Source organism: Carcharhinus amblyrhynchos, chromosome 19, assembly GCF_965287045.1.
Source record: "Carcharhinus amblyrhynchos chromosome 19, sCarAmb.v2.hapA, whole genome shotgun sequence".
NCBI classification, from domain to species: Eukaryota; Metazoa; Chordata; class Chondrichthyes; order Carcharhiniformes; family Carcharhinidae; genus Carcharhinus; species Carcharhinus amblyrhynchos.
In genome coordinates, this window is record NC_137342.1 from 29,184,703 (window position 1) to 29,198,644 (window position 13,942).

At 39.5% G+C, this 13,942-nt stretch overlaps 1 protein-coding gene across 17 annotated transcripts in view; it reads left to right on the forward strand.

Annotated features, from left to right (window-relative positions):
- The window catches only part of magi2a (membrane associated guanylate kinase, WW and PDZ domain containing 2a), a 720,803-nt gene that overhangs the window by 655,019 nt on the left and 51,842 nt on the right, over positions 1–13,942 (forward strand). For all 17 annotated transcript variants that reach the window (XM_080207433.1, XM_080207434.1, XM_080207435.1 and 14 more), the window contains one exon: positions 3,609–3,854. In XM_080207433.1, the coding sequence (XP_080063559.1) occupies positions 3,609–3,854 (246 nt within the window). The remainder of the gene's footprint in view (positions 1–3,608; positions 3,855–13,942) is intronic.

Here is a 13,942-nt window from a genome sequence, read left to right on the forward strand (position 1 = left end):
AGAATAGAAAATTTGGGTGCTCAATCAAAACTCCATTCACTGCCGCAGCACTGGAAAGCAAGCTGCGATTTGGATCTTTTCACCATTAACTTTCTTATCGCTACCAGTCCAATTTGTAGTTTACTGGAATTAAAATTCATGACATATCTGATTGGAAGTTCAGTATTTTAACATCAGAAATGTGATCACTCCTTAGTTTCAGTTTTGAATTTATAGTCTGACAATCATTACTAAATACATGAACTTACACATCAACGCTGATGATAGGTCACACTGGCCTGAAGCTGATGTAATCAGATTGGATTGCATGACAGATCAAGTACTTCATCTATAGATTCCACACAAACTACAGATTGTAGGCATTTATCATTAACTAAAGCAAAATACTGGAAACCTGAAATACAAACAGAAAATGCTGGAAATGGTCAGCAGATCAAACAGTATCTGTGGAGAAAAATAGAGTTAATTCTTCAAGCCAATGATCATTATCTGACTGGAAGGTCCTGGCAATGTATGCTTGTATAGAAATATTGAGCCTGGGCAAAGGAGGTGGGGGACAGCAGAAAAACATATAGGAATGGTCTTTGAGAGGGTGGAGGGGAATAGTAATTAAATGATAGAAGGAATGATTGTGTGAGGCAAAGGAGGCAATAATAGGATAAACATGGAAATGAAAAATGAGTCAAGGCCAATGATCTCCTTCTATTTGCTATACACATGTCTTGTTGCACTGTGTGGTCCCTTTAAGATTAATGTGTGGCTGTACATGTGCTGTGCGCATTCTGAAAGGAACAATGTTTATGATTTGTTTAGCCTGTTTCCTGTTGTTTGCCATCTCTCCCAGTTTGACATAATTCAAAAGAACACAAGAAACACAAGTAGGAGTTGACCGTGCACTGCACATTGCTGATTTCTACACAAGGGTGCACTGGAAATGCTTCTCCAGGAAACGAAAGTTGCCATACAATTGCTTTTAAAAATGTATGTAAATAACTTAGAATGGTGAAGTAAACAGTATTCCCTGCTTCACAGAACTTTGGTAGACAAGATCTTGAGTATTGTGTGTAGCTTTGTACATCATATTAAAGGAATAATATACATGTGACGTTCCCAGCAAAGGCATGTTATATTCATAACTTTAAACATACTCTGAAAACCTCAGACCTTGTTCGCATGTGCAACAAGACATGTGTGTACAGCAAATAGAAGCAAAGGAGAGCATTGGCCTTGACTCATCTTTCATTTCCATATTTATCCTATTATTACCTCCCTTCCCTCAGCACAGTCATTCCTTCTATCATTTAATTTCTATTCTCCTCTACCCTCTCAAAGACCATTCCTATATGTTTTTCCACTGTCCCCTGCCCCATTGACCCAGGCTCTATATTTCCATACAAGAATACATCGCCAGGACCTTCCAATTCAGATAATGATCATTAGCTTGAAGAATTAACTCTATTTTTCTCCACAGATACTGCTTGATCTGCTGAGTATTTCCGGCATTTTCTGTTTTTATTTCAGGTTTCCAGTATTTTGCTTTAGTTAATGATAAGTGCCTACAATCTGTAGTTTGTGTGGAATCTATAGATGAAGTACTTGATCTGTCATGCAATCCAATCTGATATCAGCAGTTTCAGGCCAGTTTGACCTATCATCAGTGTTGATGTGTAAATTCATGTATTTAGTAATGATTATCTGTTTATAAATTCAAAAGTGAAACTAAGGAGTGATCACATTTCTGATGTTAAAATACTGAACTTCCAATCGGATATGTCATGAATTTTAATTCCAGTAAACTATAAATTGGACTGGTAGCATAAGAAAGTTAACGGTGAAAAGACCCAAATTGCAACTTTCTTTCCAATTTTCTTATTTTTGACTTCACCACAATTCGCATGTACCTGAAGGGGCGGTTTCTTAGGCTGCATCACCCTTTTGATTTACCTTCCTCAATTAGCTTGGAGACCAAAACATCACTGTGCAAAAATTGTAGATACAAAGCTCTATCCTACTGCAGCAGCATTATTTAATGCCTCACCTTATTGTGTTACTCCACTATCAACCTTTCGATTTACTTGCCAACTTTGCATTTGTTTTCTAGTTCCCTACTTTCTGATCTGTGAACTATTACTTTAAACTACCAATACTGATATTTTGTTCACACTTCTCACAAAGCAGACAATGGAGAAAAAAATATACAGTAAGCATGGAAGGGACACAATCTGTTTAATACCAAAAGAAACAGTTAAAATATTCTGTGTATGTGAACATATTTCAGATCAGAGAATTTTTAAAATGTGTACTGATTGACGAAATAATTTTGGTGTTAATCCCATTTTTAAAGGGAGTAAATCTTAACAAAGTAAAGCATTTTATCTATAACTAACATACTGTGGTATTGGTTTCTTTCTTTCCTGGTAAATATGGGTCAAGAAACAGTTTCTATCACAAGAAATGACCTAACTTATTTTGATGTAACGCCAACACAATATTGGAATGTCTATGGATGTCATGTTCAACCAATGAATTGGAGGTGGGCAAACACAGCAAATAAACAACAAAACAAAGTTTATTTACAAGCTCCATTCAAAAAGAGTCTTGACAATCTTTATCAAGCCTGCAGCAATATCTTGCGATAAAAGGACATTGATTTCTCCAGCAAAATGCAGTGGAGGATCGTTACACATTTCAAATTGTTTCTCCAGCCAATGGAATCTAACTTGGATTTCACCTGAAGACAAAGGTTTTCATGATATTGATAAATACTCAGATGAGAATATGGAGGTTTGCTCTCTTAAATAGTGTATGCCTAAATCTGCTGAGGTATCTTGAGGTAATTTATGTACTTCTCCGATGCCAATTTCACTATTGTAACTTAAGAATCAAATGCAGTGAGTGGAGGATAGTTATATTCAGACTATGGCCAATGGGGGCTGCAGTGGGCCCACCATATTTCCATTGACTTTTGGCAGGACCAGAAGATCACAGCAGGCAGGGCTAGAAAACCCTGGCCCATAAAATCAATCTCTGCCATTTATCGCAGTGTGGTTTCCAGATATGATTAACAGGGAGTTACATAATTATTTGCACTCTGGCAAAGAATAATGATATCACTATATGGAGCTTTGCAATACATAATCATGGCTGGGATTTTCTCCAGTATCAACAAATGCCAATGTTGGGTAGGAAAATTAGAGTTGAAGCCACCTACGGCAATGACGGCTTTCTCCTTTGTATAATACGGGACTTCAAAAAAATTTGAAGTTATGGGTCCCACAGTGTATTGCAGGTTGGGCAGCCTCCAATTTGTTTGCCCACCCCGCCATCAACTCAAACACTCGAAGGCTGCCCCAATGCAAAGCTAGCAGACCATTTCACCCAGGTGCACCCAACATGACCGGGAACAGAACATTCTGGCCTGTATCTGACAAAATCCAAAGTTGGGGCAAAGTATCTTGCAGGTTTTACTGCTTCAAGTGTGGTAACCCCACTGGAATCATTATGGAGTTAACACTACTGTTATCTCTATAGATAGTTTGCATTTTTAAAGTTTCCTTCTCTTTCCAATCATTGAAGATTTGAATGTACAATGTATATTTGTTTTACAGGTGGACCATGTTCTGAGAATGGACGAAGTCCAGGATCAGTATCTACACAACATAGTTCTCCTAGAAGTGATTTTGCTGGGTGCCCAAATAGCACACAAGCCCCTCCAAGTGGTTCATCACCTGCAGAGAGCTTGGTCAGCCACAGTACGCAGGCAAATGATGTTGTTATACATCGCAAAGAAAGTGAAGGCTTTGGCTTTGTGATCATCAGTTCATTAAATAGACCAGAAACAGGTGCATCAATGGGTAAGTAACATGAGTTTTAAGGAAAAGTCTAATGTGATGCTTTCTTTTTGCTACCTTAATGCAGTAACTTGTGCGCATGCACTCACTCAGGTGCCTCTCTTTCACATCCAGGCAACAAGAGGAAAAACATCAAATTACAAACCTAAGAGTTTTATTGCAGTAACACAAATTGGCCAAATAATGTTTTTCTCACTACGAGAATCTTGTTGTTGCAAAATTATGGTGACAGAATAACCTGCATATAACAACAATTTGTATTTATATAAGTAAGGTTTTTCCAACTCATTTCTGTCCTCACCCCTCCCCTTCCTTCTCAGAACCATGATAGGGTTCAGCTTGTCCTCACTTTTCACCCCTCCGGTTTTCATGTGCAAAGGATCTTCCTCAGCTAATTCTACCAATTCCCGTGTGATGCCACCACCACATCTTCCTCTCACTTCCCCTGTTAGCATTCTGTAGGGGCCATTTGCTCCATGACACTCTGGTCCAGTACTCTATTGCCCCCAACAGCTCACCTCATCCCAGACAATTGCAGGAAGTCTTGGTACAAATAAGGACAGGGAAGCAGAGTTTTGAATGATCTCGATTTTACAGAAGTTAGAGTTGTGTTATACTTTAATTTGCAAAAGTATCCAAGGTTTGACTTGTTCTCTCATTTTCCTCAAAAGGAACTAAGCAGCTACCCCTTCCTACCACTGGCAGTCAGCATTCCAGCATTACCCAACAGCCACTAGCATATTGTATTGCCATGCCACTTCTTAAGAAGCACAAACTCATTATTTTGTCCTAGGATGTAATGAACTGACAAAACTACAATTTTGTTTGCCTTTTTTGCTCCTAACTGGGAAGCAAAGTGTGAAAAATACTTGAGTACAGAAAATATTCAAAGTGGCTCATTCAAGAGCAACACAGAACTACAGTAAATTGAAAACGCACTCCCAAACCGTACTGATCAAAACACAGTGCTCCGTACTTCCATGATGAAAGTAGGACTGACAGAGCTACGTCACTGAGGAAAAGTAATCAAGGAATACTCACCTTCTGATTTATCCCTCCTTGGAAACACAACTTCCAAAACCCACCGCTACAATACTATGTTTAATATACTGCACAATTATTTCCTATGCTGAATAAGATGATGAATGGGATGGGTAGGATAGAGGTGGAGAGACTCTTCCCGCTCAGAAAGGATAGTAGGACTAGGGGGCACAGCCTCAAGATAAAGGGCGGGGGGGAACGGTTTAGAACGGAGTTGAGGAGGAACTTCTTCACTCAAAGGGTGGTGAATCTCTGGAATTCTCTGCCCGTTGAAGTGGTGGAGGCTACCTCGCTAAATATTTTTAAGACGCGGGTTGATGGGTTTTTGATAAGAGAGGGGATTAAGGATTATGGGGAGAGGGCGGGAATGTGGAACTGAGCCACGACAGATCAGCCATGATCTTATTGAATGGCGGGGCAGGCTCGAAGGGCTAGATGGCCTACTCCTGCTCCTATTTCTTACGTTCTTATGTTCTTATAAGCTAACTTCTATCCTGTGTTCTGTTTGTAGCTTCTCTGACCAGGAGATCTGATGTCGTGGTATATCAGGCTCTTCTGTCTTGTGCTATCCTTGCATATCCACTGCTACTGCTCTGTGATGCCTGTCATCCAACCATACCTAGGTCGATCTCTTGCAGCTTCTTAGCCAAAAGAAAATGTTCAAAATACTGATTTTTTTTTCTAATCGACAGAAGAGGTCTCTGCAGATGCTCAGTTCTGAGCAAAATATTGACATTTTCTTTTATGCTCTCTTTGCTTTTTCAATTTCAAAAACCAAGGGCCTTGGTTTTCTTCCACAGATCTGTATTTATTGTCCAGGTTCCTGAGGCATCCAGGACAGTGGATACAATGTAGCATCTGATGAATTTTCTCTTGTTATTAGCTTAAGTTTTCTCATTAATACATGCTTTATCTTCACGAAATTATTCCTGGTTATCGCTATCCTTCTTCTGACTTCAGCATCACATCTACATCTCCTGTTATCATTTGCCCTGAGTAGACAATCTTATCTATGCATTCCAATGTTATACCCTTCATTTCGATCTAGTTTCTTCTAATGTATTTCTTCTAATATTGTTTTTATCTTTTTGGCATTCATACACGAATTATATCCTAAACGTCTAGATTTTAATTGATTTGCGATGTTTTGTAGGACCTATTCTGATTTTGCAAGTAGCACTGTGTTATCAGTTTATTATGTTCTTGGTTCCAATTCGTATCCTTGGATGTGCATCTGACTCTGAATATTTAGTTCTGTGTACCCATGGAATAATTTTAGTGAAAGTACACAGTCTTCTCTTTATTTGAAATTTGTCGTATTTTCTAGCCTAGGCTTGTTGTTTGGTCACAGTATAGGCTCTAGATAAATCTCACATCTTTACTGTCAATGTCATTTTGCAGCATCACATCTGCAGTATAGTTTTTGATGATTAATATAATCAAATACTTCTTCATAGCCTGTAAAACATATTTAGATGATCTTGTTTTCTATATATATATTTATTGAAAATTGTCCTTGGGTGAAATATTTCTTATTCCTATTCCAAAGACGTCCAAACAACATTTCACCAATTTTTGCTTCGAATGTGTTATCTCTGTTATAATTTTCAAGATAATTTAATGGGACTCATTACACTTATAGTTTTAAAATGATTGCACTCCGTTGCTTAAGATTTTTTGGGTAACTTAATGAAGAATTAATTTTTCAAGTCACTTAGTTACGAACTAATTTGTAACTGAAATATCAGTAAATTGATTAACTTCCTTCTACCTTGTTGAGAAGCTAGAATTTTTTCTCCTTTTTAGGAAAAACATGTATGAAAATACCTATGAAAGAGAATGAGATGATATAGGAAAATAAGTGTTGTATAACTAAGTAACAACACAGACCTACTGTTAACTTGCACACCCACACTTAACAAGCCAGAAAATTGTCTGACAGTTCTAAAGGCAGAAAATACTGGAAATGTTCAGCAAGTCTGGCAGCATCTATGGAGGGAAAAAAAGAGTTAACATTTCGGGTCAATCGCCTTGCCTCAGATTGACTTGAAACATTAACTGTATTTATCTTTCCACAGATCTGTCATCTACTGAGTATTTCCAGAATTTTCTGTTTCTATTCAAGACTTCCAGAATCTTCAGTGTTTTGCTGTTGTGAGAGTAACGCAGATCTTCTGGTCTCCGGATATAACCTCCCAAGATAAGCTACTGAACTCCTTGAAATTCTGAATGCAGCGACTCCATAGGAATTGCCTTGGGAATTTGAACTTCAAATGAACAATTACACTGCTCTTGAGACTCTCAAAAAAAGTTCCCAACTCTGAGTAAGATTAGAGACTTTAAACTGCTCCAATTTACCTGAATAGTTAGCTCAGGAAATGTTAGATTAAAACGTGGTCCAACACCTGAGTGACCATCACTCCGATTCACTCATCCCAACTCCTTCTGACTCAATCTCACCGTTTCACCCACCCTATCGCATCACCCACTTTACACCCTTACCCGTCTTATCTTCTTACCCACTTGCTTTATCCACCCTATTTCCTTAGCTACCCCACCTCCTTACCTTACTCGCCCTATTTCTTTACGCAGTTACTTTTCTCCATAGCTTTTCAATGAAGCTTTGGGATATTTAAACTCTACTTATCAGTAAATTGAAGCTAGTGCTGTAAAAAAAAATGTGATTTCTGCACGAATTTGCTCCATTGCTCCCTCCCGCAACAAGTGAGTTCTACAGGATTCATCTCATTGCAGCATCTTAAGTAAGTATGTATTTCTTGACTGCTGAGAGTCAAAAATAGGGGTTTCAACCTCGAAAGGAAAATTCAGGCCTGTATTCTGTTGTGCCTCTTGCAATCAGGACTGATGATTGCAGTTCTGTAGACAATCCAGTCAACAAGCTGAAAGAGAACTTAACATAATCATGCTGCAGATTGAATCTCATCTATGATTGGAATCAAACCAAATGTATGAAAGTATAAACTGAGGAATCTACACTTGTGACACCGAAACACCTTGCTGCTATTTTTCCAAGTGCTCTTTAATTCTGATTTGTTGTATGAATAATTTATTGCTGCTCATTTGCAGTGATTAATGAGATTTCTCTTGTGGGGGAAGGTTTGTGGATAAGTGCCATTTTATTTTATAGATTTTCATGTTTTAAGTGCCATTATTTTTATCTTTCCTTTTCTTCCGCTCAATTTTGTTCAATCTCTCATTTCGACAATATTTCTGTCGGTCAGGAGCGCTAGCTGCCTTTGTCCACGTGTTTCACTATAACCATTGTGAGTTAGTAGAAGGTGCACTTACTGATGCCCGTAGCCATTATTAGTGTTCCTGTTATGGACATTGTATATCTTGCTTTCACAAGGTATTGTTCCTTTTGTTGCAAAGTTGATGTTTGTAACTTTTTTTTGTCTGTTTTTATTCCAATTCAATCAAATCAAGTCCAATTCAGAGTCTCAACAAGTTGAGACATTCCTTATCCAAGCTGACAAGACAGGGCTCTCACCTCCTGTCTTGGGTTTGATCTACATGATCCAAGCTGATTGGAGTAGGCATAGCTCCTCCTCCAAGGCTTGATCTGAGCCGAAAGGCCAAGATGACACTTTTAAAAATTGCTTCAAATGAAGCTAAAATGTAACCTAATAACTTCAACCAAGGACAGCAGGTCAATACCACACTTGATCTGAGCCAAAAGGCCAAGAAGTGACAATATTTTTAAAATTGCAAAATGCTAAGAGGCGAAAGTATTGCATGGCCCTTTTTAAAAAGGTAGAGTTTTTTCTATGCTTAGAAAGTTTTTTTAAAAATTGCAGATGCATATGGTGCCAGTATACAGACTGAACACCATATCAAAGGCTAAACAGTAGGATTGCCAAGATAACAGACTGTTTTTGAATTTTAGCCAATCAGTTTAAATTAGGCACTTAACTACCAGCAACCTATTAGGTGTGGGATTGATATTTTGGTAACCTGAGAACTAATCATATTGTAGAGGATGTGGATAGGTCGACACAGGTATAAAAGAACAGGCAGTGGGACAATAAGCAGACACAGCAACTGCCCTTTGCCACAGTTCATTTATGTCTTAAAAGGAAGCCTTATCTAGATAGCAAAGACAGAAGATTCCAAAAGACGACAAACCTAGTTGTAATTTAGAGAGTAACTAAAAATTCTAATTTTTCTTTAATACTTGAAAATTTTATTTACCTAAACAGCATTCCATTAGAATAGTTTAGTTAACCTTTTCACTGTAAGTTAGATAAAGTGCTATTTGTTGATTTTATAGAGAGAGTCTCAGGCAGTTATTTTGACTTAAACATAAAAAGTTGCAAAAGCAGATCGTACTACTTCTCACACACTTAGATTATGAGGCGAGGTACTCCTCTTTGAGTGGTTGGGTGTTAGTTTTCAGAGAGGGGATTAACCTCCACTTCATAACAACTTGCATATTGATATGATGTCGAGATAATGTGTCTAAGACTTGAAATGCATGACCAGCTGATTTGCAATCATGCTCTGCACTTTAAATGTTATATTGTTTTTATATAGCCAGGACATGTTGTGAGTTTGTTGCACGGCATGCACACCTGGGTGAAGATTTCCACGATTCACTACTTATAATGAAATCGTACAAAAATTCGAGTTAATGGCTTTCTTCACTCACTGCTTTGAGAAATTTGGGGGATTGTTTTAGCATTATGTAATGCTTTAAGTCTCACATCAATCTTAAAACATTGCTGCCATTCTGATTTGGCATAATAATCTATATCTTGAATCTATATTTAACTGTTATTAAGGATCCTTTTTCCTAATAAATAAGGGCAATGAATGCTGTTTGATAGTTCCAAGAAGCTAGATATTCAGTTGAAAATGATCAGTAGAGGAAGACCAACGCTGGAACTCTACTGCCTCGCCCCGCCACGGAATCGGAGCGAGCGAGGGACTGACAGTGGAAATGTCCATTGACCTTGGGTGGGAATTTCCGGTCTCACTTGAGTGAGGCCGTAAAATCCCACCCGAGGTCAACGATTGTTGCCATTGTAGCCATTCCAAACTTTTCAGCTAAAAAAATGCCAACAGTTTAGACCTATAGTTGAAAATGCAAAAGATAGGAAAAGAAATGGTTAACCTATGCTTCTAGTTACTTAACAAAACTGATTAAAATCTAGACTTAAAAGTATTTTCTTTAAGCCAGAGATATATTTAACACCTAAAAACATATTGTATTTATCAATGTTTGCTTCAAATACAGTGTAGAGTTTTTAAAACTGAAGAAAAATACACATTTCTGGAAATGAAAGAAGTTACTTCTTGAATGATATTTGAAAAACCTATTACCAGATTAAAATGAACTTTCATTTCCTGTACTTAGCTCCTGTAGACCTGCTTCAAGTTAAACAATTCCAGAAAGTGCAAGACATATACAATCTATCTGGAAGAAGCTTTAGTATCTTTTTCATTCTTAGCTGAAGCATTTTAAAGTCATTCTCATCATCAGTTCATGACGGCAGTGATGGCTAAGGAAAAAAGTAAAGTTTCAAATGTGGGAGTGGGAAAGTAGATCAAACAATGAAACTCCTCCAAAATTACACATGGCCAGGGGCTCTTGGGTTCCCATAGGGAGGTGGATCAACAGGTGCACACTCTGGAGACATCCTCGCAGCAATATACACCCAACCCAGATTCCTTTGTTCCATCAGCTCCAGTTCCACAGACATATGAGGGAGCACCTACCACATAGCCAGACACCCAAATCATACCAGTGCCTTCTAACTGTTGGCCTTCCAGAAGACCCCCCCACCCAACCAACACCACCACCGCCGCCAAAGTCATCACAGACAGTGGAGTGTAGCAGTCAGGAGGCTCCCTCCACCTCTACTGTGGTTGTTGGGGAAGCACCTAGTAGGGTAAGGAAGTCTAAGAAATATTAGGAGAATAAAGGTGGCATGGATGTTAACTATATGCTTCTAATGTTCACCAATGTAAATACAGTGCAACTCATTTCGTATCCACCTTTGGGTATGCCTCCTCTTTAGGATGAGTTGTGTTGCTGTCTCGCTGTCAAATGAGTGTGCCACCATGCTCCCATCACAGATGTTGCATTCTGATGCCTCACATCTATCTGCTTTGCTTCCATTGCACAACAGTGTGTGCCCAGTCACACATCGCTTTCGATATGAGTACTGCATCATCCTTCATGAGGTTTCAATATGGGAGAACCTGGTTCACATGCTTTGCTAATTCTTGCCTGTTTAACATTGCAGCTGATGTGTATTCCTAGGTTGTCTGCTGTTAAAACAGGTCAGTGTATCAATCTTACTGAGGCCAGCCTTCTGTCACCAATCACCCTTTATTTACAGGGTGTTTGAAGTGCCATTCAGCAGCGACAATATCCAGGTCAGGCCCGTGTCTTTTGACTGCCGGATAGAGAAGAGTCAATTATGCTGGAGTTCCATGTATAGTCTGTAATGTCAGTAAGAAGTCTGACAACACCAGGTTTAAATCCAACCGATTTATTTGCTAGTAAACTCACAAGCTTTCAAGGTTTGCCTCTTCGTCAGGTGAATGGAGAGTACTGGCCTCAGACAGAGTGTATAACAGCACAGACAGTTTACAGATTACTGATTAGAATGCGAATCTTTACACCTAACCTGCTATTCAAGTCTTAAAGTGGCCAACAGTATGAGTGGAAGGAGCATTGAGCACAGGTTAAAGAGATGTGTGTTGTCTCCAGACAGTACAGTAAGTGAGGTTTTGCAAACCCAGGCAAGTCATGGGGGTTATGCTCTGTCTGAGGCCAGTACTCTCCATTCACCTGACAAAGAGGCAAACCTCGAAAGCTTGTGAGTTTACTATCAAATAAATTGGTTGGACTTGTCAGACTTCTTACTGTGTTTACCCCAGTCCAACGCCGGCATCTCCACATCATGACTTCTCTGTAATGTGACAGGGATTCTAAACTATGATTGCTCCTTCGGAGCTCGTGCACCAATGGAGTTTCTCAGTTTCGAGTACACATGTGGCAGGTTTCCCAATAATGGAAGACCTTGCCACTTCAATGTGGTGAGGTTATGCCTCTCTCAGCCACCTTATGATGGTTATGCTGCTAAAGCCCACATGTAGTATCAGCAAAGCTCCATTCACAATATAGGGATGCAGTGCAGTATGTTGTCTGTGATGATGATTGCAAATGGAGGTATTGCGCTCAGTGCAGCCTTAGAGCAAACTCTGGAGGGGCAAATGGCGGATTGAACTGATGCTAAGGAAAGCCATTGGATAGGAGTGAGACTTTAGTAAGTCTGATGTGTGCTTTCTATTATCAGATGGAGACAATCTTGAGGGCTTCGTGACATTTGAACCTTTCGCAGACCCCCGGAGACAGCCATGATAGTAGACTGTCTTTGCTTATGATGAGTTATTATAATGTGTGAAAGGCAACTTTTACAAATGCATCATCCTCAAGTTGTTCACATCCATAGAAAGGTGAAGATGAAGTCAGGCCAGCATCCCTAATTGCAAGTGCCAAATGCCAATGTAATTGAGGACAAGGAGTCACAAAGGACGCAGACATATCTAAATGGTTCTCTGGAAATTTGCATTCCAACCTTTGCAGCCTTGGCCAAAGTCATGCCACTCATTAGGAGCCTTAGTGTGGCACAGAGAGTGCTGCACATTTGTTCTATTGGAACTCATGAAGGATTTCATGACAGAACCTGGTGACATTGACAACATGAAGTGACAAGTTCAACGAGGATAGCAGAGCAACTTTTGCTTATTGTAAGCTACTTGTATTGCAACTGGGATGCGTGAGTAGCTTTTGGCTATTTCCTTCATCCTTAGTATCCCATTTTGATCTTCATGAAGTTGATTTAGGACACGTTTCCCTAACTTCGGGTAACATATGGCTTCAACTCTGGTTTTTTTCCCACTGTCTTGCTATGAAGTATCATGTCCATAACTTCTGGCCATAATGGATCCATAATGGACTTGCTTTCCGTTCCTCCATATCGTCCTGCCTATACTGCCTGTTTCTGTGGAAAGCTTCTTGCCTCTGCGTTAACTGGTTCAAACTGACTCGAATTTCTTTAGCTTTTCAATGTGGACCTCTGATTGCCAAACAACAACTTTGTTTTTTAAAGCTTGTAATTGCTTTTACATTATAAACCTTAATTACAATGCAGGAAAAGCTTAAAGTGAAAATAAATCGAGACGTGTAAGCAGCTTTGTTTAACATGAAGTTAAACTGCAAATTTTAACCCTTGGCACATAAATACAGAAACACAAATTAAGCTGCCTTAATCTCAAACCTTGGCTGCAATCTTAGCGTTCCACCTGCCACGGAAATTGGAGCGGGTGAGGAGCAGACCATGGAAAGGTCCATTAAGCTCGATCAAGATTTTATGGTTTCGGGATGAGTGAGGCCGTAAAATCCTGCCTCTTATTTCCAAGATGTGGGGATGCCGGCGTTGGACTGGGGTAAGCACAGTAAGAAGTCTCACAACACCAGGCTAAAGTCCAACAGGTTTATTTGGCAGCACTAGCTTTCAGACTCTCAAGCTCCTTCATCAGGTGTGAGGACTTGTGTTCACAAACGGCATATAAGGACACAAACTCAATTTACAAGATAATGGTTGGAATGCGAGTCTTTACAGGTAATCAAGTTTTAAAGGTACAGACAATGTGAGTGGAGAGAGGGCGAAGCACAGATTAAAGAGGTGTGTACTGTCTCCAGCCAGGACAGTTTGTGAGATTTTGAAAGCCCAGGGAAGTAATGGGGGGGCTTACAGATAGTGTGACATGAGCCCAAGATCCTGGTTGAGGCCGTCCTCGTGTGTGGAACTGGGCTATCAGTTTCTGTCCAGCGATTCTGCATTGTGTGTCGCGAAGGGCGCCTTGGAGAACGTTTATCCGAAGATCAGAGACTGAATGCCTGTGACTGCTGAAGTGTTCCTCAACTGGAAGGGAACACTCCTGCCTGGTGATTGTTGAGTGGTATTCATTCATTTGTTGTCGTAGCATCTGCATGGTCTCCCCAATGTACCATG